General features: G+C 36.4%; 1 protein-coding gene across 1 annotated transcript in view; it reads left to right on the top strand.

Moving 5' to 3' along the window:
• The window catches only part of LOC308500954 (uncharacterized protein), a gene marked incomplete at both ends in the record, with an annotated part of 309027 nt that overhangs the window by 198175 nt on the left and 86886 nt on the right, over positions 1-23966 (top strand). Inside the window, 2 exons of the mRNA XM_081056445.1 lie at positions 16371-16589; positions 18598-18850. Coding sequence (XP_080912571.1) covers positions 16371-16589; positions 18598-18850 — 472 coding nt within the window. The remainder of the gene's footprint in view (positions 1-16370; positions 16590-18597; positions 18851-23966) is intronic.

Raw genomic sequence — 23966 nt, 5'->3', positions numbered from 1 at the left:
TCACGTTCTAGGTTTTGCAAGATTTTAGAAATTAAATGTGCTTCATTGTCAGTATCAGTAAAAAATAATTTAAAATTGCAAATAAAGGAAAAACCAAATACTCATGGCTTGCACAATGAGGAGTTAATTTTTCTCACATAACAAGGAGCAGGTTGCTGGAATTACTTTCGCTGCTCAGCTATGGAAGAATTGTCATATAGCTTCTCTGTGATTCTCTCTTTCTACCCTTTATATTATAATTTCAAGAGCTCTAAATATAATATCAAGATCACATTTAAAGGCAGAAAGAAGGTCCAGGGAAGAGTGAGCTTTCTTCTCATTATTTCTCTCCTGCTAGGGAGATTATTAGCATTTTCAGAATCCCTTCAGCAACCTTCTTGTATCTCATTGTCCAGAACTGGGTCAGAGAGCCAGTCAGTCGCAAAGGGAAATTGGAGAAGGGAATGTGTGGATTTTTCTTACCTCTATAGTAGCAGATGGGCAGGGGACATTCAGTTTGGAAAGTACTTCTGGGTAGCCAACTAATCATTGTTACATGGTCCATGTAAATCTCATAATTATTTTAATCAGGTTTGTTGTTGTTTCCCCCATCCCCCCCTACATGGCGTATGCTGAATTCATATTAGGATTTGTCTTGGTTTTCTTTGGTTAAAATGACAACATTTTAATATAAATCCACTCAAATTAAAAAGAAGAGTAGCAGTGGATAGTGGTGGAAGAATATTGGCTTCAGGGATGACTTGACCTAAGGACTCAACCACTCTGTTTAGAATACATTTAGAATCATTGCATAATCTGACATGGAAACATAGCTGGTGCCATATCATTCAGGTCTCATCAAATGCCACCTCCATACAGCAGCCTTCCATGTTCACCCAACAGTCATACTCTATCTCATTATCCTGACTTGTTCTTTTCATAGCACGGTTTCTGATAATGATCTTCAGTTTTAAAGTAAGCTTCCTGAGCAGCTTATCACTTAGATACCCACGATACCTACTACTGATGCACTGGAGTCCCTCCCTGATCAGAGGGGAGGGTGTCCTGATGACCAGTTGATAGCAGAGGAAAAAGACCAAGCATAGTTCACAGACAATAGATGCAAGAAGCAAATGGGTTGCTGCTGTATTACAATTCACTCAGGAGTGACCCTGCTAGACAGCAGGCAGGGAAAATTCTCCAGTGGGTAGCTCTCTTCCTGGTTCAACTAGTTACCACCTTTGTGTAGAAAGTGAAGTGACCCAAGGCAGACATATATAAGGACTCATGGTAGAGATAAGTTGTCCTGTTGGTTGGATAAAGGCCTAGAAGGGAAAAGATGAGAAACTATGGAATGAAGAATTTTGGGAAAGAGGCACATGAATTTACCTTTGAGTAGATACAAATTGTGAAGATTTGTGTATTGCGTGATAACACCCACAAGTAGCATTCATCCTGGAAGAGGCACTAAATAAACAAGTAGACAAACTCAGCTTTTTAACATCAGCCCATCTGTATCATTGACCACATTAGTCAATGGACTAACATGGCACAATGGATTCTGAACCAAACAGACATGTAGAAGAGATGGAAGCTGTACATCAGCCTAAGAAATTGAACTTCCATCCACCATGTCTCAAATTAGTTTCTGAAATATCCAACTTGCCACCAGTAGAAAGGAATCCTTCCCCCGATACAGCAGCATCCCCCAAGGAGACCAACTAGCCACTTGGTGGCAAGTTGACTACATTGGGCTCTTTCCTCCTTGAAAGAGGCAGTGGTTCAGCTTCACTGGGATCAACACATTTTCCAGATACAGGTTTGCTTTTATTGCCAACTGGATCATGGCCAGTATGACTATCTGAAGATTTATGAAGTATTTGATTAACCCAGAATGCTGTGCAACATTGCCTCAGAATAAAGGGCTCACCATATTGCAAAGGAGATGCAGCCATGGCACCTGATCCACTGACCCTAAAACATTCCCCACTATCCAGATGCTTCCAATCTGTAGACTGAAGAAATATTCTCTTAGAAGTGTAGCTGAGGTGCCAGCTTGAAAATGTTACCCTACAAGGATAGGGTACCATTGCTGCAGGATGTAGGGTCTACCCTAAATCAGTGACCATGATAAGGGGTATCCCAGTCCATAGAATAATTGGGAACCAAGACCTGGAAATGGAAATGGCCTTACTTACAATTATTCTTAGTGACCCACTTGGAGAATTTGTACTTCTCGACTTAACGATTTTGGACTTTACAGTCCTAAAGTCCCTGATTTCCAGAAGGGGAACATTTTCATCAGGGAACACAGACCTTTCAGCTATCATCACTACCAGGTAACATCAGACTCCTCATGCTAGGAGACCAGCAGGCAAGGAAAGGAGTCACTACTGGAGTCAACACGGTTACTGGCAAGGATCATTATCCTTTCTCATCAGTGGGACATGGAGCTGCTACTACACAATGTGCGCAGGGAAGAAGAGGTTTGAATTTCAAGTGATCCTCGTGGGGCACTTCCTGGTCTGCTCACGCGCAGCTTTAATTATCTACTGCCTGAGAAGCACAGACTACGGTATCAGGGAGTGTGGACACTTAGGAATCTTCATTCAGACCTCTCCAGCAGGCAAGCCATTGAGATGAGCAGGGCTGCTGGTTAGGGTGAGGGGACTCTAACATATGGTGCAGGATGGTGACGAAGAATTTCAGTCACAACCTTGAGATCAGCTGCAGCCGCTCACACTGTAGTTGTCTTCACTAACCCTTCCCCACTAAGTTTTCCAGAAAACAAGACTGAGCACAATTCTGGAGAAACTGTTCCTACATGGTATCATTTACTATAGAAGCAAAAGGATCTGAGCAGCAGAAGGGGTGGGCTGTGATGAATATTGTAGTGTTTCACCCAAATATCCCCTCAGGCTAAACCCGTATCCTTTAGTTGCTGGGAGTATTGGCTGCTGACAGCTCAGACCAGACTCCCACTTTGGGAACCTCCTCAGGCCAGATTCCCACTTTGGGAACGCTCCTTGGCCTCAGGGAACATCCTCATCCAGGTCCCCCCAGAGGGCAACTTCAACTTGCAGTCAGAAACTGACTACCATGGGAACACGAAGGCCTTGACTCTGCTTCATTTTGGGACAACCCTCAAGGCCCACTCCAACTCCACATCATCAGCTAAGGACTCAGTTACAACCTGCTTTGGATCAGGGTTTCTTTCTGCTCTGTCCTCTTTCCTTAATTTAGTACAAGTATAGCTCTCAAGAGCTCTTCTCTTGAAATGACCTTTCTCATGCAATTCTGCCTCAGAGTGGACAGCAACTATTTAGAAGGAGAGAACTAAACATTTTTGTGACTTAGATTCCCCTGGTCTTCTAATCAGCATTATGTTCTCAGATACCTCCTTTGAAAGAGTATACTTCAGTTGGTGCAAAGTTTAAGAAACTATCATTTTTATACGTCAGAGCTCCAACTGACTAAAATAAAACATTCCTTGAAAGATAGGAGTATCAACACAGAATTAAAACAGCAAAGTCTTTTGCAAGTTGTGATCATATTTTTGTTTCAGGATGATATCTTGGAATTGCAACACCAGATGTAGCTTTCTTGTAATGGTTTTATAATGTTTTAAAAACTCCTATTTAAAAATAAGCAGGCAAATCATTTATAAAAATATCATTTCAATATAACTTTAAAGATGCCAAATCCTTTATAGAAATGAGCTATTATTTAAATGTCTTATAGGATATTTATAATTTTTTAAAACTTGAGATAGTAAAAATTTCCTTAAGATCCTCCATAAATAGTAAGTTCACAACAAACAGGACAGTTTCTTATTACCTCTCTTTCCTATCTTGATCATAATTTCTGACATTCTAGTTCAGTCCTACCAGGTGTATGATCTGTGATTCCTTTGGAAATATTGCTTAAATTTTAGATTTTTTTTTGCCCATGGTAAATGGTTAGTTAAAGTAGACATCATTGGAGGTCAATTTCCAGAAACATCCAGCAATATTTGGATGTTGTAGATGTTTCAATATGTGTGCACATGTGTATGTATTGATACAGAGACTCAAAAATTACTCAGAAAGAATTTAATTAGCTCTTTAATTTCTAGATTTCCTCAGAGCTATCAACACAAATTACTTTTTATAATAGGTGGCTAAATAAAACAACTCAGGATTAAATTGGAAAGAGACAAGAGTTGATATATTATATTACGTATTTTGTTATACTGAATAATGAGGATGTGTGTCCCTCTATTTTTAGGTCTTTATTTTGAAGTTTTTAAAGAAGATGTGGATTAATAGTTACTAAAACTTCTCTTGACATAATTGAAATGACTTAAGTTGTATTTCTACAATAAGAACACTTCTCTGTAAGCAACCAGAGAGAAGAGGGTGAAATTCAGATTATTTATTTAGAAAACTGTATTATTGATGGTGATGATACATAATTATATTGGCTAATATTAACTTCGCACTTATTATGAGACTAATATTATATTCTCCCTTTTGATTTCCCTATAAGCCTTTGGAATAGGTATTATAAATGTAGGTATCTCATAGGTATTATTTTAGAGAGATGAAGTACTTTACTCAGGTGCAACCAGGCATCGAGTTGATATTCAAACTAGGTAGTATCTGATTTTAAAAACTCAGACTTTGAAATCTGTGCTATACATTTTCTTTTCATATTATATACATCGTATATATACATACATATATATGTGTATGTTATGTAATACTGCTAAATAAAGCTCATTCTTTATGCTACGTGCATTTTTTTTCAATTCAGTTCAATTAGATTAGATTCAGTTGAACCCAAACTTCTTGAACACTGGTGAGAGATACCCATTGCTCCAGACACCAGACAAAATGACAGGAATGATGTTCTTAGATTTCTTGTCAACATTTGGTCATTGGTTTCTATTAATTTGTCTTCATCTTCATTTTAACTTGATTTATATCTGGATTACACTGTTGCGTTGGGGTAAGATGAAGTGAGACTCAATGTGTTTACCATGTGCCCACATTTTGCTAAAAAAGGCAAAATTAAACTTCATTCCACAACAAAATTTGAGAGAGCTACAGGTCTCTTGCACAGGATAATAATTTATCAACTTCCTGTTCAAACTCTTCTAGATAGTAAGTATATTTTTCTCTCTCCTATTTTCAACCCATTTGGTGTTGTCAACAACTTGGGTTGCATTTTCATTTCTGGACTTCCTACTGCAAGAAAAGCCTAGCTATCTAATATACGCTATCCAAACTATGGTTTTAGGAAAGAAGCAAAGAAGAGAATCTAAACTACATCTTTTTATTTAAATGCAATTAGAAGAATTGCATTTCTTCCATTAGGATGTGTTTTTCTATTGTCTGCAGTAGTGGAATCAAAACTAGAACCCAATTTTGTGATTTGAAATGACTGTCTTTAGCGACTTCCCAGATTAGTATCATAAAGCAATCCCCCTTTAAAAGTGGCAAGCACCTTCCTAGGAATCTGACATGTTCTCTTGTTTAATCCTCAAAATAACTCGAAGAGGTAGACATTACAATCTCTTATTTTGAGAGAAACTTCTGAGGTCAGAGATTAGGTAATTTATAAAATATCACCAAACTAGTAACTAGAAGAGCAAGGATTCCAACTGGCCTCTCTGCTCTCAGCCTGTATGGAATCCTGCCACTCCTCATCCTGCAGTTATAGGCAACCTGAAAAGTCCTGAAGGCTCCTGATGATATTCTTAAACCCAAACTGTGAAGTCCTTTTCCACCCTTATACTCTGCTTATGCGTTATCATGCAGCACATCAATGTAATTGTTTCCAAAGCTAACTTCTTTTACATTATTGTTCCAATTATTAATAAAACTTCCATTATGCATCAATTGCCATTTTCACTTATGAAATGCTTTGTAAACATTTTAACTAATTAGGCCATGCAAATATCAACAAGGCAAATGTTCTCTTTCGTATGAACGATTAGCTGCAAAGGTAAATGACTTTCTAAAGCCAGAAGCTTCAATAATACCTGGCACAACTCATACGTTTCTTCTTCTTCCTGCTCTGGTGTCATTTGTTCAGTCAGGGATAGTAGCTGTCCTTAGCTCTTGTGCATCTTAATTATTACAAAGCACTGGCCCTATATTTGCTCATTCTGGACTCTAAGATAATTTCTCCTGGAAAAATAGATGCATTCTAGTATCTATAACATCCAGTATTTATTACTATGGAGTATTAAAGAAAATATTATTTGTAAATGGCAAAAACTGACATTCTAAAAGAGAAATACGTATTGAAGCAAAGGTATTTTCAAAAAGCCAAACAGATTTTGACCACCTTACCTCCAAGTGGTGACTTTGTTTTTGAAGTTAGATCTCATTTCCTTTTTCTACTTTGAGATAAGTTTTGTCTGGCCCTGCCCCCCTCTAAATCCTCCCACTCCCATTCAGAGACTGTGATTGGAAATAACAGCCTAAAGAGTTTGGGAGTCTCTTCGGACTCCTTCAACATACTTCAATCCCTGTTTTCTCATTAGAACATTCATACTTTTGTGCCTCAGTGGGAATGATCAATTATTTCAATGTCAGTAGTGGTAATATTACCCCTAAGATTTAGCAATTTTCAAAGATCTTTTAACTTAATTAGAGGCATTTGTTGTAAATTGAATTAAACCTGTTAAAAGTGCAATGTGTTATATTAAAAGTAAAATACCCAAATTGGCCAAGGAGACAAGATTTTATGGAGAAAAAAAATCTAGTTTAAGGATACCAATATCAGAATAAACTTGTGAAGTTATCCTTTTCATAAAGTTTCCTAAAAATTGAAAGAATGGGTAACAATTTTATCCAAAACATTATGGTAAATATATGGGTATATGTACAGATACTTTTGTAAAAGTATTTCCCCAAGTACTTGAAATAATGACAAAGCAACAGCAGTTTTGAACATTTTAATATCGTCAGTAAAAAATAAAACTGATGCCATTTACACTGTCTATATATTTATCCAATAATCAGCACATGATTATAATATTGTAATGATTCATTTTTGATTAATGCTCTTTCTTTCCAAATAAGTGTTTCCTTATCTTGACATATTTTCACCTCACTTTTTTAAAACATGGTATCACAATGGGCTTGCCCAGATAGCTCTTACCATGCAACTTATTTAATGCTATACTGCTGTACTCTTATGAGACATTTCTCAGTTACCATTTAGAAAATCCCAATGATGGTTTTCTAATTTCTTAGGCACCAAACAAATAAGTTAGCATGAGCTAAATCCATATTGAAATAGGGAAGTTAAAGGTGTAGACCAACTAACTAAAGCAGAGTCTAGTTTTAACCTAAACCATTTAGAAAACCATGCATTTCAAAACATTATTTATTTAACAAATACTTTTTAAAGCACCTACTATGCACAAAGCACAGTGCTAAAACCTGGGGATAGATCAGTAAACAAGACAGACAGTTCTGCCTTCATGGAGCAAACAGCCTCGCTAACTCCTTAACGTCAGTTTGCATCTTTAACTGAATTTCAGTATAACTTCCAGGTATATGTGAGTGAGCTGTAAACCCTTTTCCTGACAACCGCATCAGCCCCCATATACTTCGAGCAGCATGGATTAAGGAAATCCACAGGTTTTGGTATCAGATGAAAATTAAGTTCAAATCTAGATTCTGATCTTGGTTCTATCTCTCTTTTTTTTTTAATTTATTAGTTTCAGGTGTACAAGACAAGGTAATACTTAGACGTTCATCATTTATATCCCTCACACTGTGAATCCCCCTCCCCCCATCCACTATCCCTCCGACCTCACACTGAACCATCACATTATATATATAAAATTATAGTTGGCATTCATTAATGTTTAGCTTCTGGTGTACAATGCCATGATCAGGCATCCACAGTATCCCTGAGGTGGTCTCCCAAATAGGACGCATGTCCATCGGATACCCAATAAAATCTTTACAACATTATTGAATACCTTCCCCAAATTAATTTTCAAAAAAACCCTGAGGCCATCTTGTAGTTACCAGCTGCTTCCAAATCCCTTCACCTTTCCCCTCATTCCCAACCCCCCCCCACACACACCCATCTAACAACTCTCGGTTTTTTCTTTGTGTCCCCAAAACTGTTTCTGATTAGTTCATTCACATAGTCTTTTCTTTAGATTCCATATATAAGTGAGATCATATGGTACTTGTCTTTCTCTTTCTGACTTATTTCACTTAACATAATGTTCTCTAGATCCATCCATGTTGCTGCAAATGATAAGATTTCTTTCTTCTTTATGGCTGCGTAATACTCCATTGTATAAATGTACCACAGCTTCTTAATCCAGTCATCTACCGATGGGCATTTCGGTTGTTTCCATATCTTGGCTATTGGTTCTATCTCTTAATAGCTGTATGATCTAAAGCAAGTGATTTAAACTTTCTTAGTTCCCATTTTCTCATCTATGTAATAGTAACACATGTTCCCCCAAAGTGGCCTGTAAATTAGATATAATATACATGTATTATATCATGAGGTGTGATCACCACATAATAGCTGCTATTTTTATATCAGTCATTATTGTCTATGCCAAAAATTCTCACTTATCTTAAAAATTCTCCCATAACTAGTTTTCAGGGAACTGGATAAAGGAGAAGGGTTTTGTCTAGATTAAGTGGGTTTGAAGCTATAAGCCAGCAAGTGGGAGGAGAATCTCTTTATTGAGTGCTTGGGTTTACATTGCCCAATGTCATTATAGCCAATGACTTTCAATGAGAAAATTTATATTAAACCTAGTGACTAATATTTGTATAAGCTTTTACATTTCATGTCATTTCCACACACTGTATGTTAATGATTGGTCTCAACTATTCTGATGGTTTTTTATTACCATGTTGGTGACTTAAAATTGATATTTCCAGTTATGTGATCTCTTGAACTTCACTTTCATAAGTACAACTGAATATTGGGTAAATTTCTTTGGATATATCATACGTATTTTCCATATGTAAGTCAACATGAGCTTATTATTTTCTTGATATTTCCCTCTTTCCTACCAAATGCTTTTTTTTTTTTTTTTTTCTGATATGTTCTCCATTCAGTCACCTTTGGATAGGCTTCCTGAGCCAGAAACTTTGGAACAATTTTTGATTCTTCTCTTTCAGGACACATATTCAAACAGTCTCCAGGTCCCGCTAATTTTAGTCAAATATCTCTACCTATTAGTCAAATATTTAGTCAAATATCTCTTTAGCTATATTTAGTCAAATATCTCTTTAGAGATATTTAGTCAAATATCTCTACACACCTATTTAACTGTTTCTCCACCTTGTTAATTCCCTTTTCCTCAGAAGAGATGCTGTTTACATTTGGGAATATTATGAGTGGAATTGTGTTCCCTCAAATAATATGTTGAAATTCTAACCCCTCATACCTTAAAATGTGTCCTCATATCAAGGTCATTGCAGATGTAAGTTAAAATGAGGTAATACTGGAATAGAGCAGGCCCTTAATCCAATATGGCTGTTGTCCTTATGTGTGAAGACATGGACACACAAAGGGAAGATGGCCATGTAAAAATGGAGGAAGAGGTTGGATTTATGCTGCCACTAGCCAAGGAATGTCTGGGGCTACCAGGAGTTGGAAGAGGCAAGGAAAGGTCTTTCCTCCTCCACACTCCCCACCGCCCACACTTCAGTACTTTCAGAAAGAGCGTGGCCCTGCCCACATCTTGATTTAAGATGTCTAGCCTCCAAAACTGTGAGAATGTCTGTTGTTTGAAATCATTCAGTTTGTGGTTATAGAAGCTCCAGGGAAATAAAATAGAGTGTAAGCAATTTCTTCATTGTTTGAGACTTTCAAACACATTTCAGGAAGCTGGGTGCCTTGTCACCCTTCATGTTACTGTGACAACAAAGAACACTCATGCTCATATTTCTGAGAGCTCTACCATTCTGCTCCTGGTTGAGCAGTACTGGTAGGTCATCATCTAAGTTGTAATCCTTTCTCACCTTTAGTCTGGACTTTTTTCATCTTGCAGCCAGAACAATGTTTCTCAAGTACAAATGTAATATCCCTCCCTATTCTCCTTCCAAGAGCTATTGATGGTGGCAGGATTGAGTCCAAACTCCATAAAATGGCATGTGCTGACCAGGCCCCTTCACAAGCAGGCTCTTTCTACCTCTCCAACTTCAGCTCTGTTACCATCTTTACCTCCTTGGACTGTATCCACCCCATTCAACTTGTTTTCAGTTTTAGAAATAGGACTTCATTCTTTTGAGAACTGTATGTGTGATTGAATGCCCTTCCAGTTTTCCTGCCAACCCCCTTACTCTCATTGGTCTAATTCCTATTCACCTCATAGATCTCAGGAGAGAAGTTTACTCTGGCTCAGTTTGAGACATCTGTCTGTCCTATGTTTTCTGATAGCATTTTGTATGTTACGCTAGAACTTATCACATTTCATTTTAGACCAGTATTTAGTTTGTCTTTTTACTTGTCTGTCTCTATCAATAGAAAAAAAAAATATGGGTGACAATGTTGTTCATATATGGAAATAAAAAAAAAATCTATGTTAGCATTTTATTGCTGCTATAACAAATAACCAGAAGCTTTTGTCTTAACGCAAAACAAGTTTATTATTTTTATAGTTCTGGAAGTAAGAAGTCTGAAATGAATCTCACTGAGCCAATACCAAGGTGTCAGCAGGACACTTTTCTATATTTTAGAAAATCCATTTCCTTACCTTTTCCAGTTTTTAAGAAGCTGCTCTCATTCCTTGGCTCATGGCCCCTTTCCCCCATCTTCAAAGACAAAAGAACTTGGGCTAAGTCTTTCTCACACTACCATCTTTCTGGCTTTACTTCTGGTTGTTTCCTTGTTTCTCTTGCTTCCCTCTTCCACTTTTTAAGGACCCCAGTGATTACATTAGGCCCAAACAGATAATCCATAATAATCTCCCCCTTTTTAAACACAATTGTTTTGCAAATTCAATTCCATCTGCTACCTTAATTCCCCTTTGCCATATAATTTAACATAATCACAGGTTGCAGAGATTAGGGTGTAGGCATATTGGGGTGGGGTGGCATTATTCTGTCTACTACATCATCATAGGGCCTGAAATGCTATATTCATTTGATGATCAATTGTTGAATGAGTGAGTTGTATCCAATTAAACCAGATTTAACAAAGGAAGAAACATTTCCTTCTTTCAGGTTTCAAATAAAAGAGTTCACTTTTGAACAGCCTGAAGTTTCTTGCTCTTGGGATTATTTCTTAAAGTGATTCAATAGGTGACTGATGAAGAGTTCCAATGAAAAGTCAAGAGACAGTAGTTAGAAAATTCTTTTTTACCAGTTGTATTAACTTGGGCAAATCATTTAACTTGTTTGAGCTTTATTAAGGTTCTGCAAAAACTTGAGGGAATATGATTGATGAGGTCTTCTCCAATATTAACATGGTATGACCTAGACATGTTTCTTTGATACCTTTGTGATAATGGCTCTCTGAAATGTTGAAAATTATCTTAGCAAAAGTCTGAAAACCACTGAAGATACCCATGCTCAAAAACTTGGTGATTAATGGAACATAGTAAAAAATAAATAAGAAGTACCAAATAAAGAATTATTACAGATGGTGTAATGAAAATAAAACTTAATTAAAAAAAAGAGCTATATCTAGAGTAAGGCTAGTTATGCCAGAATAAAGAAAATGGAAATTTTAATTCCACTGATTGATAATGAATTTAAAAAAGGATTATTATGTACTGCTAATGAATGAGGGGTTTTGTTTACATATGAGGTGTGAATGTTTATGTTTAATAAAAAAATATTAAACATATGGTGAATGTTTAATAAAAAATATATATATTATATAATAGTAAAAGATTCATTGTCATTATATAATAGTAAAAGATGCATTGCTGTACCAGAAGCGGTGTGTGACACGGAGCCTTTCCGTTATGATCACAAAATACTGTGAATGTTGCGGCCGAGTCTCCTGCAATGGAAAGGCAGGAATCTTCAATACGGGAAGCATTGCATGGAACCTTAGTAACAGTGTGTGGCAAGTTTCAACTTGCTCAGTGCAGTCAGTCGGGTGTGGGCTATGGTTGAGAGAAGGTATGTTTTAAAGTGTGCTGCAAATCATCCTCCATCATGACAACGCTCCATGTCACACATCACTTATGGTACGGCGATTTCTGTCAAATAAAAACATTACTGTGTGTCCTCATCCACGTTATTCACCGGGTCTGGCACCATGTGACTTCTGGCTGTTCCCCAAAGTCAGAATGATTCAGGACACCGAGGCAGCCACGACAGCGCAACTAAAGACACTCACGAAAGAGGACTTCCAGAACTGCTTCAGAAAGTGGCAAGAACGGTGGGGTAACTGTGTTTGAAGCAAGGGGGAGTATTTTGAGGGGGACTAATGGCAATGTGTCTTTTATTGTAATAATTTTTTTAATTTGAACATTCACTGTATTGTTTAATCATACCTGGTACAAATTTTAAGGATGTGTGTTCACCATACAAGAGAGTTTAAGAATGCATTCACGCTTTTTTTTTTTCAAAGCAATTTAGTCTTTAAAAAAAATTATTATTACACTGATGGATCATAGAAATCTTGTTTGATTTCGGGTGGCTATAAGGATTGGGAATGGAAGGGGGATACATGTGTCATATGAAATGTGGCTGAAGTTCAGAGAAATAGGTTTCATTTAATAGCTGAATACTGGATGACCTTACCATCCTTCTCACTCTCTGGCAGCTCACCCCGTGAGCAATAGAGGAGCTGCCTGCATGAACTGGGGAGTAGCTGCTGGCCTCAATGTAATTTTTGCAGTGATCTGTGTGCTCTATGGCTTCCTTCATAACCAACAAATCAATTCCCTCTATACGTATTACACACCCCAGTGGCAGAGGCCATTTATTATCCTTTTGATGGTCATACTCTTTGTACATAACCAAGAAAGATTACAGAGGAAGGAAAGAACAGTTGAAATGTGGGTGAAGATATTGCACAATGGCACTGCATTTTATAATGTGCCTTGCATGTACACAACAATAAAAAAGACGCTTTCTTTGAAGACAGTATTGAAATGCAGAAGCAGAATATTCTCTTGAATACAATCTATTTCTAAAACAATATATGGAGAGCTAGTTGTGGATGAAATTCTGTATCAGCATACTTTTAAATTTCAAGTGCAAATTCAAAATGATTAAGAGAAAAAGACTGTCAGTCTCATGTTGTCATATTGGAATTGTTTATAAAGCTACACGTGACTAGCTCCATTCACTTAATGTGTTTTTCAATATACCTTTTTATTTGGCATCATCTAGTATCAACTGATTCTTTTATTAATTTCTAACTTATCTGCATATAACTTTTTAAACTCTAAATTATTAATTCCAGGTTTTTTCCCAATTCTTTGAATCCTGATGCTATAGTTTCCATTGTTAAACAAACAAACACAAATAAATACTGAATTGTGTTTACTAGGTACAAGATACCTGAATATTTTGAATTAGATATAAATTGTACACAGTGAAATTGTAGTGTTATTTGTTCTAAATCAAATGTCCCACAAACAAATATGTGTATCTGAATGTGGGTGGGGAACACTTTATCAGTGAAACTAATAGTAAAAGCATGACTTCATAATGGGTTCTGTGCATAAACATTTCAACTGCCAGTCATTTATGTCAATGGATATGAAAAGAACAGGAAATTTCCAAAGGTCAAAGAAGCTACTGTCTTTTCTGTTTTGCATCATTTGGGATTTTCTAGTTTTTTGCAAACAACACAATGCTAAATCTGTGTTTGATTTTCTCTTCTCTTTGAAGAGGCAAAACAGTGACAGAATAATTAACTGAAGAAGAGATCATGCACAGAATATTTTGCTTTAGCAGTGTAGAAAGTTCTGGGTTTCATTTCACATGATGGTAAATGTAGTTAGGTATTCTGGAATCCTTCTATAAGACAGTCAGTCCCCTGACTATATTGTCGTTAGTAAACCAAAGCCTCTTGGGGGCCTGTTTCCTGTTTAACTGTTCCTTGTTTGTGTAATTGAAAAGCATGCTGAGTACAAAGACTGCACGTAGTTTTCAGTTAGATGATGCTCTACACCTTCATGGCAAAATACACAGAAAAAGAATAAAAAGAAATTGTCAATGTCAAGTGTGGCGCCTATTTAGTCCTGTGCAGACCAAAAGGCTGAAGTCCTGGATGGAAATTCTAAGGGCAATAGTCAGTTTTTTTTTTAAATCTGTTGTTAGTTTTTTTTTTTTTTTTTTTTTTTTTTTGCCCCACAAAGAGTCTTGTTTCTATAATTTATCTTTTATTTCTCAGGATACAATTTTCATCATGTTTGATAGTCTTTAGAGAGAGAGGAGCTTTTATATATAAAATCTTTTGACTCTGTCTATAACTCCATTTCTGTTAGGTTCTCACACTGTCTCCACATGCTATTGGTAGTTACTATGTCACTGAACTACTTACTAAGGGACCAGCTTCTCCTTTGGTAACATGTTTATTTTCAGGACTAGATTTGGTTGAGAAAATTACTGAATTATTCTAAAATGTCTTTCTAGAAGAGAATTAGACAAGATAATCCAGGAACTTGGAGACTAGTTTCATAAAGATCGATTACTGATTTAATAAAACTAAAATTTTATTAAACTGATGATAGTAGTTACCGATGATATTTACTGTTTTAATTAAATAACAAATATATGCCTATCTATGTTTATATCTCTTTAAAAATAAAAGGAGCTATATCATCATTTAGACAGTTCTACATTTCTTGGAGTTGATGGAAGGCCAGCCTATTTCAAGGTAGCTCTGGCAAATATTGGAAGAGGAGAGGGAGAGGCGGCAGATTGTGGATTTATTATTTTGTGATAATAGCACAGGGTGAGCACTGTTAAAAAGGTTTTACATTTGTTAATTTAGTTATCATATTGAGCCTAGGTTATGATATTATTATTATCTTTCTTTTTTATATGAGGAAACTAAGGCATAGAGAGAAATTATACCCAGGCAGTCAGATTGCAGAGCTTATGCTCTCACTAGGCTATGGTAACTCTACTGTATATTCCCTGAATATATTCTTGGGACTCGGTGGAGAATTTCTGCCTCTACAGTTATTTTCAGATAGACTTTTCATTCTTTCTCCTGCCAAAAACTGTAATTTTAAAAACTCTGAAAACATCTCTTGCTCTCATTACCAAACAAAGAGGAAACCAGAACTAATCAAAATAACTTTTATGTTTAATTTTAACAGAAAATGTCAGTATTGCGTTAAGAAATAAAAGATTTCTTAGCTTTAAATCATTCATATAGTCTTATGATATATGAATAACTCATTTCATTTTTTAAAATGAAATAGTTAACTTTTAACAAGTTATATGCAAATTATTAAATCTAATATTAATAAAGAGGGATCATTGTGGGTAGATGAGATAAGCAGGGATGTATTACAGATTTTTAAAGATTTAAAAAATAATTTTATTTTTTATAATTGTTTCCTTCCATGTTTCTTTTTAAATTTTAATTGTTGAAAAATGCTCATAACAATAAATTTATCATCTTAATCGTTTTTAAGTATATAGTTCAGTATCCACAACATTTTTTATATTAAACAAAACTCCCCAATTTCTCTTTCCCCCCATAATCTGGCAACCTTCATTCTTCTTTCTGTCTTGATGAATTTGACTACTCTGGGTACTTTATGTAAGTGGAATATACAGTATTTGTCTTTTTGCTACTGGCTCATTTCACTTAGTAAGCGTAATGCCCTCAAAATTCATCCACATTGTAGCATACGTCAGAATTTTCCTCCTTTATAAGCCTGAATAATATTCCTTTTGATGAACAGTTGGGTCTTTTGTCTATTGTGAACAGTGGTACTACGAACATGGGTGTACAAATATCTGTTTGAGATTCTGCTTTGAATTCTCTTTGATATATTCTCAGAAGGGTTATTGCTGGATCACATGATAATTCTATTTTTACATTTTTTGAGGTCCCGCCATACTGTTTTCCATAGCAATTGCACCATTTTATGTTCCCACCAATAGTGCACACAAATTCCATTTTTTCCCAATGAACACTTGTTACTTTCTGGCTTTTAAAAAAAAATCCATAGTAGCCATCCTAATTGGGGTGAGGAGATACCTCATTGTGATTTTCATTTGTGTTTCCATATCCATGGTTCTTTATGTTCCCCTTTAGTCTTCAATTATATAAAAAATAAACATAAATAATTTGAGTCTTAAGTCTTCAAGAAATAACTTCATTCAATTTTACTGTCACTGTGTCTTTGTTATTATTCTCAAAATATTTTATTTTGGTTGTGCTTTGAGCCTAGAATTCATCTATTATTTCTTTGTTTATAGCTGTTCTTCAGTTGCTGATAGTCCTGGACCTGGAGAAATTTTCAAGCATCTCCATTTTTTGCTGGTGTCAGTGTTTTCAGAACTTCAATTAGCTCAATGGCAAAGCCAGGGCTTCTGGTACATTATTCTGCTGATGGCTGCTCTCTGGTTCCTGAGGCTCTACCTGCATTACCTTAGCCAGTGGCTTTTCCTCCAGGCCATTTCAACTCCTGTTACAAAGTGAGTGCTTTCCCCTGAAAGTCAAAAGAATATATTTTCATCTTGATAGGCCACATGAAAGTACAAAACTCCTCTCCCCTCCATTTACCATAGGAACTAAAATGCCGGTATGATTTGAAAAGACAAAAATGTTTTGTCTAAGAGCAGAAACGTCTTTTGCAGTTATATTCTCATCTTATGGGCTTATATATACAAATACATAATTGGTACATCAATATATATTTAAATTTTAGCAGATTCAAATATGTTCTAATATCTGAGCAAAATCCAAAAAGGAGTATAGCAACAATATTTTATTCTATTTTGATTTTATCAGAGTGACTTAGGCTAAAGGTATTTTAGAAGTAACGTAAGTATGATTTATCACCTATACTCAGAGAGGCAAAGATTGCTTCTTCTGCAAAATGATTGAATTCAAACAATTACCAAACTCAAGCCCAGACAGCTTTCTGGGCCATTATCCTCCGGAAAAAGATGACACTTTAAAGGTTATCTCTCCATAAACATGATTCCATAGACACTATAGATAGACAGACAGATTGATATCAATACAAGTAAAATTCATTTTCTCAAATGTAGATGGTATAGATAAAAATAAAGATGTGTGTATATATTCAATTAAGAAGATTGCAAACAACTTTGAGACACTATGAAAAGGGGTATATGTATGTATCATATATACACACATATAGTTTTTGATTGTCTTTTAAAATTAAAGCACAAGTATCTGAATGTTAGTGTATATGCAAATTTATATATACTAAATAACTGGATCTTCAAGAGTGAATTTTTATGTAAATATTATATCCCTTCCCTTCTTCCCTTCTTTCCTCTCTTTCTTTCTTTTTCTTTTTGTGTGAGGGTTTCCAAAGCAGAAAGAACAAGTGTTATGGCTGTGCTGTTCGCTATCCACTCTTTTACCTCTTCAATAGAAAAGGAAGTTCTATCTTTATGGGTAGTTAATAAAACAAAACTGCAGAAAGTATCTTGACAGCTCAATTTATCAACTTTCTTAAGCAACAGAAGACCTCAGGTATTATAGGGTATTTTGCTGGCTATTGTCTACATCCACCAGCTTGAATCATACATTAACTCCATGTCACATTGTAGCAACAATGAACATTTCTTCTGCTCTTGTTCTATTTTAGGTTCTCTGCTAAGAAATGTACACACATTATTTGATATTCACAACAGCATAAGAACAAAGCATACAACTTCCCTAAAGCAAAGATTAAGAGTGGATAAAATGAAGAACTCTTTTTAGTAGACAGCTGATAAGTAGAATCCACAAGCAGGATTAACGACAAAACAGCTTTACAAAGGCTGCAATGCAGGGAGGGGAAAGTTCGAGTGCAAGGAAATCTCACTCTGCATGGAAAGAGGGTGCCAACACCTGGGTCAAGGCTGAGTGAATTATTGGGCTCAGCTTGGATTCAACCCTTTAGTCCTTAGGTTGTGCCGAGTTGCCCCTTTTAGAACAACCAAGAAATTTGACATGTTTTCTTGTTAGTGGTGCTGTTATTGTTGTATTTAGAGTCTTTCTAGAGGAATCACAAACAAAATTAATCAGTTATGCTAAAACTCTGAAGAATTATTAGACATATTTGTATTTCTGATTTCTGTTAACAGTTGACGCATTAGTAAATTTGCTGGTATATTTTGCATTTCAAATAGCCTACCTAAGAGTATGTGTGAATCACAGGGAAGTTCTTAGTTGATAGAATGCTCTGCTCAGTGGATAAGGCTCATGTCCTTTCTATGGTTGCATATGGCACAAAAACAATGAACAAGGTAAAATTTGCCTTCTCCTGAAACGTGAGCTGTTGAGGTGGTACTAAGGTGTCAGAAAAAGATAGCTACTCCTAATACTTTATTCTGGAGTACTATTCAGTGTCAAATTTTCTATATTAAAAATAATGAAACAAAGCACATAGTTCTTTGAATTGTTTTGTACACCTGGCATGTATAATTTTTCTTTGCACATACGTTTGCTTTGTTTTCTGCACAGATTCCATTTCTCCCCTCTCACGGTTGAGCTTTGCTACCCACCTTCTTCAGTTCACATTAGAGAAGAGTTGCTTGTGGTTGTCGTGGGACCTTTAATGCTGAATGCAATGATCCTTCCTTTGCTTCTGATCAGATGGGGCTGTCAGCTACTGTTTGCCTACTGTCCTGACGTCTTGTCAAAGTTAATCATTACCATGGGACTATGGACAGTTCTAGACCCACTGGCAGTGTTTATAGTGGATACAGTCCTGGGGGTAAGTCAAGAAAGATAATGGGAATATGAGTCCTTGACATAGAATTTAGCTTTAGTGCACAAATCAGTTGGCAAGGGAAATTTCAATACTCATCAACAATTCAATATTCATTTTAAATTGGAGTTTTTGAGTTTTTTCTCATAATAATAAAAAAATATGGATGTCTAATATAATCAATTGAAGCTTAGTCTTGACAATCTTAAATTTAAAAACTTGCAAACTAAACAGAAAATAATGTTGGAGATTGAATCCAAGCTAGTCTGCATGTTTTCAAAATTACTACAAAGAAGTTTATTTTGTAACTTATTGTTGGTAACTATTTTCAATATTAAAAATATTTCATAGTGACACTTTACAGAAAAGTAATCATACAGTAGTTTCTTTAATTGGTTAGGTTATTTATTTACTTCAGGATCTAATACATACTCTTCCGTATTAAATACACTGAAGAAGAATAAGAGCTTTTAAAACATTTCTAAGTGATAAATGCATTTTTAAAACAATCACTCCATAGTCATTTATTTTGACTTTTGGATACTTATGAAATGACAAAAATGTTACATTTTTCACCCTGAAATACACAGTTTAAGAATTTCCTTATTATGAATGGTGTGCTAGAATACATGATGAGGTATAAACAATATTTATAATGATTCTAATATTTGAAGAACACTTTGTATTTTTCAAGCAACTTCACTCAATTTAATTTACTTGTTTATATATTTACAATAGCACTGTAAGTTGATGGGACAAGTATTCTTCTGACTTTACAGCTGAGAGAACTTACACACACATAACTGCATGATCTGTCCCAGGCACATAACCAGCATAGGCCAACGAGGAATAGAACCCAGACTATAAATTCCAAGGCTGGTATTTTCTTTTTTCCATTATACTAAAATCTCTGCTTCAAAGTTAGAACCAATATACTGTTTTGTGAAATCAAATATATGCTTTTTCTGATGGCAATTATTTGATTACATCAAAATATTTACTAATAAATTTGGGGCTATAATTTGAGGCAAAATTTATGTAAAGATTCATGTAAATGTATTGTCACATACAAATCTCTTGTTGCTTTCAGTTTTCAAGGCCTCAGATTTCCTGGTGAGTGTGATTGGAATGCACTGATTCTCAAACCTTAATCTGCATTAGGTCTTTGCAAGTCTTGTTAAAATAAGTATCGCTCGGCCTTGCCTCCAGTGTTTCTGGTTCGGGATCTGCAGTAAGGCCCAAGAATTTGAGTTTCTAACAAGTTCCCAGATGACATTGACATTGGTGGTCCAGGGACCACGTTTTCCAAAACCACTGACATCATAGCTACATAGGAAAGATCTGGCGAGCATGCTGGGAAAATCTAGGAATGCCAATATAGCTTGAAAGGGCCAAAGCTCCAGCAAGGCGAGGCTCAATGGGGAAGCTTTACCTTTGGGCCAATTAACCACCACCCAAAACCTGACATTAGTTACTTTATGTAGTTTCATTGAAGTTTACAAAAGACTTAGATCAGATTACCAAACCAAAATGAAAGGTATGAACAAATAATGAAATAATTCAAGCCAAAGAACACTTTAATTTGGAGTCATCAAATTTTCAAGCAATTTCAATAGGGAAAGGGAAAGGATATCTGAATTTTAATTAAATTTTTGTACTCTAGATCTGGCTATGAAACGTAGCCCCAAGCAAGAGAGCAGATGGATACTATAAATAAATCAATATGATAAAATATTCATTTATAAATTATCTTAATTATGCAATAATATTCCACAACTAGTATATTTCTCCTTTTAAGAGGAAAAAGTTTTACAATTGATATATACAAGTATATGTGTGTTTAGACTATATTTGTGGTGCCAAGCAGATCATAGAGATGGGTTGTGTTGATGGACTCTATTGTTAACTGTATTTCAAATGGACTCTTCCATTAATAATATGCTTTTAGAACTAACGACCAAACTGCTACCAAACTGTATTCATGAAGATGTTGGTGAGTGCTGGGATTAGCAGCTAGGATCAGCAAAGGCCTGTTGCTGTTTTTATTTCCATCTCTCAGGCCACAGTGTTCTAGAGCAGTGTATCTCCAACTTTAATGTGCTTTCAAGTTACCTGGGATGTGACTAAAATGCACATTCTGATTCAGCCGGTGGCCAGAGTCTGTATTTTAACAGATTCCTAAGTGATGCTGAAGATGCTGGTTCCACAGACCAGGCCACATGTGACAAGGTGCTAGACACTTTCCCCAGATGGCCTCCCCCTTCCCTTTGCTGTTTGCTGGGCTGGGCCTGCACTTGCTCAGGGCTTCAGGGCCGCTCTGAAAAAGACTGGGGTCCTCGATGCACCGACTCCACTAACGGCTTTTTTAGGCTTTGTGGGAGAATTCTGACTGCTTATTTCCAAGTGGAATCCCCTCTGCTAGAAATGCTTAGAAACTGCAGATATGTGCGATAGTTGACTCTGCAACCATGTAGATAGATTATGTAACATTATTAAAGTGAATTAAAAGCAGTGCCCAGCGAGACTACCAGTGTATCTAATTTCTAGTCCCACTGCTAGGAATGGAGATGCAGCCACTGGTCAAGGAAAGCGTAGCAGGCTGACCTGTTTTCCTGTTCTAGCCCGCGAGCTTGCACTGAAGCCTCAGTACAGTTGAACACCTTGATGACAGGTCAGAAGAGGGAGACTCGTTTGTCAGAAGTGGTTGTATTTTCTATCCCATCTTTAAGTTTTTTCACCCTTGCAGATCAGCTTCGTTCTGATTCTGAGTTGACTGAACTAGAACCAACTGGATTTCATCTACATTACTACTTCTCTCAGACTCTAGGTTAGAGAGGAGGAGACTGCCATCATGGTTTGTTGAGCAGGAGAAGTATACAGGCATGCTGTCTGCATTCTGGTAGGATCATATCCCATGGCGTCTCCCAGTTCCTCCCAGAGGCCTGATGTGCCCATTGAGTAGGCGGGGTGACAGTCTGATTCTTTTGCAACACCACATGTAAAGCCATTTGGTGAGGAAAGGCAGCTGTCCGTTATGATCTTCTGAGATCTCCTCATAAGGAAATGCTGCAGCCTTCCTGGAAAGGCTTTTCTTATTCTAATCAGGTCCCCTAGAGAGATTAATAGCTGAATGGTCCACTCTATCAAAGGCAGCTGAGAAAATGAGCAGTCCTAATTTACTTGGGGGGTCTCTGATGTAATCTATAGGAAAGTAGCCTCCAGCATGGCCGTCTCAGAACCAGTGCAGAGGTCTGTAACCTGATGGAACCTGACTTGGATTCTGAGTTGAGTATAGCACCGTATCTTTCTCTACTTGGAAAAAGAAGCTGACGGCTCATTCCCAAGCTGCACAATTATTGAGTCTCCAGTTAGAATCCATCACGTCTCATTGCAGATGACATCTCCTTTGGCTGTCTTTAGAAAACCCTAATGCTGCATATAACCCCCAGAACAGCAGCACTGGATTCCACACTTGGACACTCCCACGAACTGGGGCAAAATATGTGTTTTAACATGCTCTCCAGTAATTTAACAGCATGTTGAATTTTGAGAAGTGTTGTTCTAAAGCAGTGGTTCACAAAGGGAGGCACCAATGTCACCTGGACCTTAATAGAAATGCAAACTCTCAGGGCCGCATCAGATCTACTGAGGCAAAAACTCTGAAATGGGGCTCAGCTTCTGGGAAGAATCTATGTGTTTTAGCAAGCTGAGGATCATCTATGTTTGATTCCGATCAGCCAGCCAAAAGAGATGCTACCTGATTTTATTGATAGTGTTTGTTCTAAATTAACTTTTCTCCTGGCAATCTAAAAGGACACGTGGCAAGTGTAATGGTTCGAGATCAAAGCATTGAGCGGGGGTCAATGTTGCTAATAATACTTGGCCAGTCTCTCAGTTTGCTGCTCAGAGGTTGGCAGTGCATTTCCCCACCCCCACTGGTGACAGTATGTTCAACAGTTCCATTGAGTTCATAATTTTCTTCTCTGTCTGAGCCCTAATCTAGGTAAATAGTAGAGGGAAATTTTGCTTTTGAATGTTATAACTGAATAGCATGTATTTATTGACTAGGTACTCTCTGCACAGGATTTTAAAAGATACAGAAATAATATGGCATTGTTTCTGCCCTAAATATAGACAGTGAGATAACATACAAGAACAAACATCAAAGAAAGGTAGAATGCATGAATTTCAATTCAACAAATTCTTGAGAATCTGTTAGAAGTGATTATGAAGTAATCGAAAGAGCACAGACTTGAAGTCGGAAACTGGGTTCCAGTCCCAGTTCTGCCATTTGTCAGCTATGTGATGTTGGATAAGTCAGTTAATCTCTCCAGTTTCCAATTTCCTATATGCATCACAAAAAGGTAATAATACCTACAAATATTAACATCTGCCTTACTTACTTCACTATATTGCTAGAAGAATCAAATGATAGACCAACGAGATATAAACTTAGAAAAATCTGACCCCATACATGTAAAATGAAAGAACAAGGATGTGATTATAATGAAGTGATACTTGTGCTTTGTGGAAGATACAAAGTGCAACAGCCATTGCCCCGTGGCCCAGGCAGGAATTCACAATCTAGTTAGGGAATCAAAATATACACAAAAAAAGACGTAGTATGGGCATTGTGTGACGAATGTCATTTGGGAGGCACCTGGTTCATTCCCTTACATTTTTCAAGTCTTTGTTCAAATGATACCTTTTCAAAGATATATTTTCTGATTGCAATATTTAATAACACACCCCATTCCTCCTACACTTTTCCTGCTTTATATTTTTCTTCATAATATCATCTAAAATACCCTATATATTATTTAATCTTACTTATATTCTTGTCTTTTTACCCCCTCCTGCACACACACTTAAATGTAAGCTCCAAGAAAGTAGAGCTTTTGTCTAATTTTATTCACTATCTTCACAACTTAATGACACATAATCAGTATTCAAGACAATACATGTGGGTCAAATGAATGATTAACCTCTATTAATTAGATTATGTTATTGGCATCAAATATATATAATTATTTTTCGTTTCATTGATGAATCCCATATCTATTTCTTTAACTTTGAAAACCAGCAGAAAGGTAAGATCTGGACTAGGAGAAATGCATGGCAA

This window comes from Rhinolophus hipposideros (assembly GCF_964194185.1).
Source record: "Rhinolophus hipposideros genome assembly, chromosome: 8".
NCBI classification, from domain to species: Eukaryota; Metazoa; Chordata; class Mammalia; order Chiroptera; family Rhinolophidae; genus Rhinolophus; species Rhinolophus hipposideros.
This window is presented reverse-complemented; position numbering and strand designations above follow the sequence as displayed.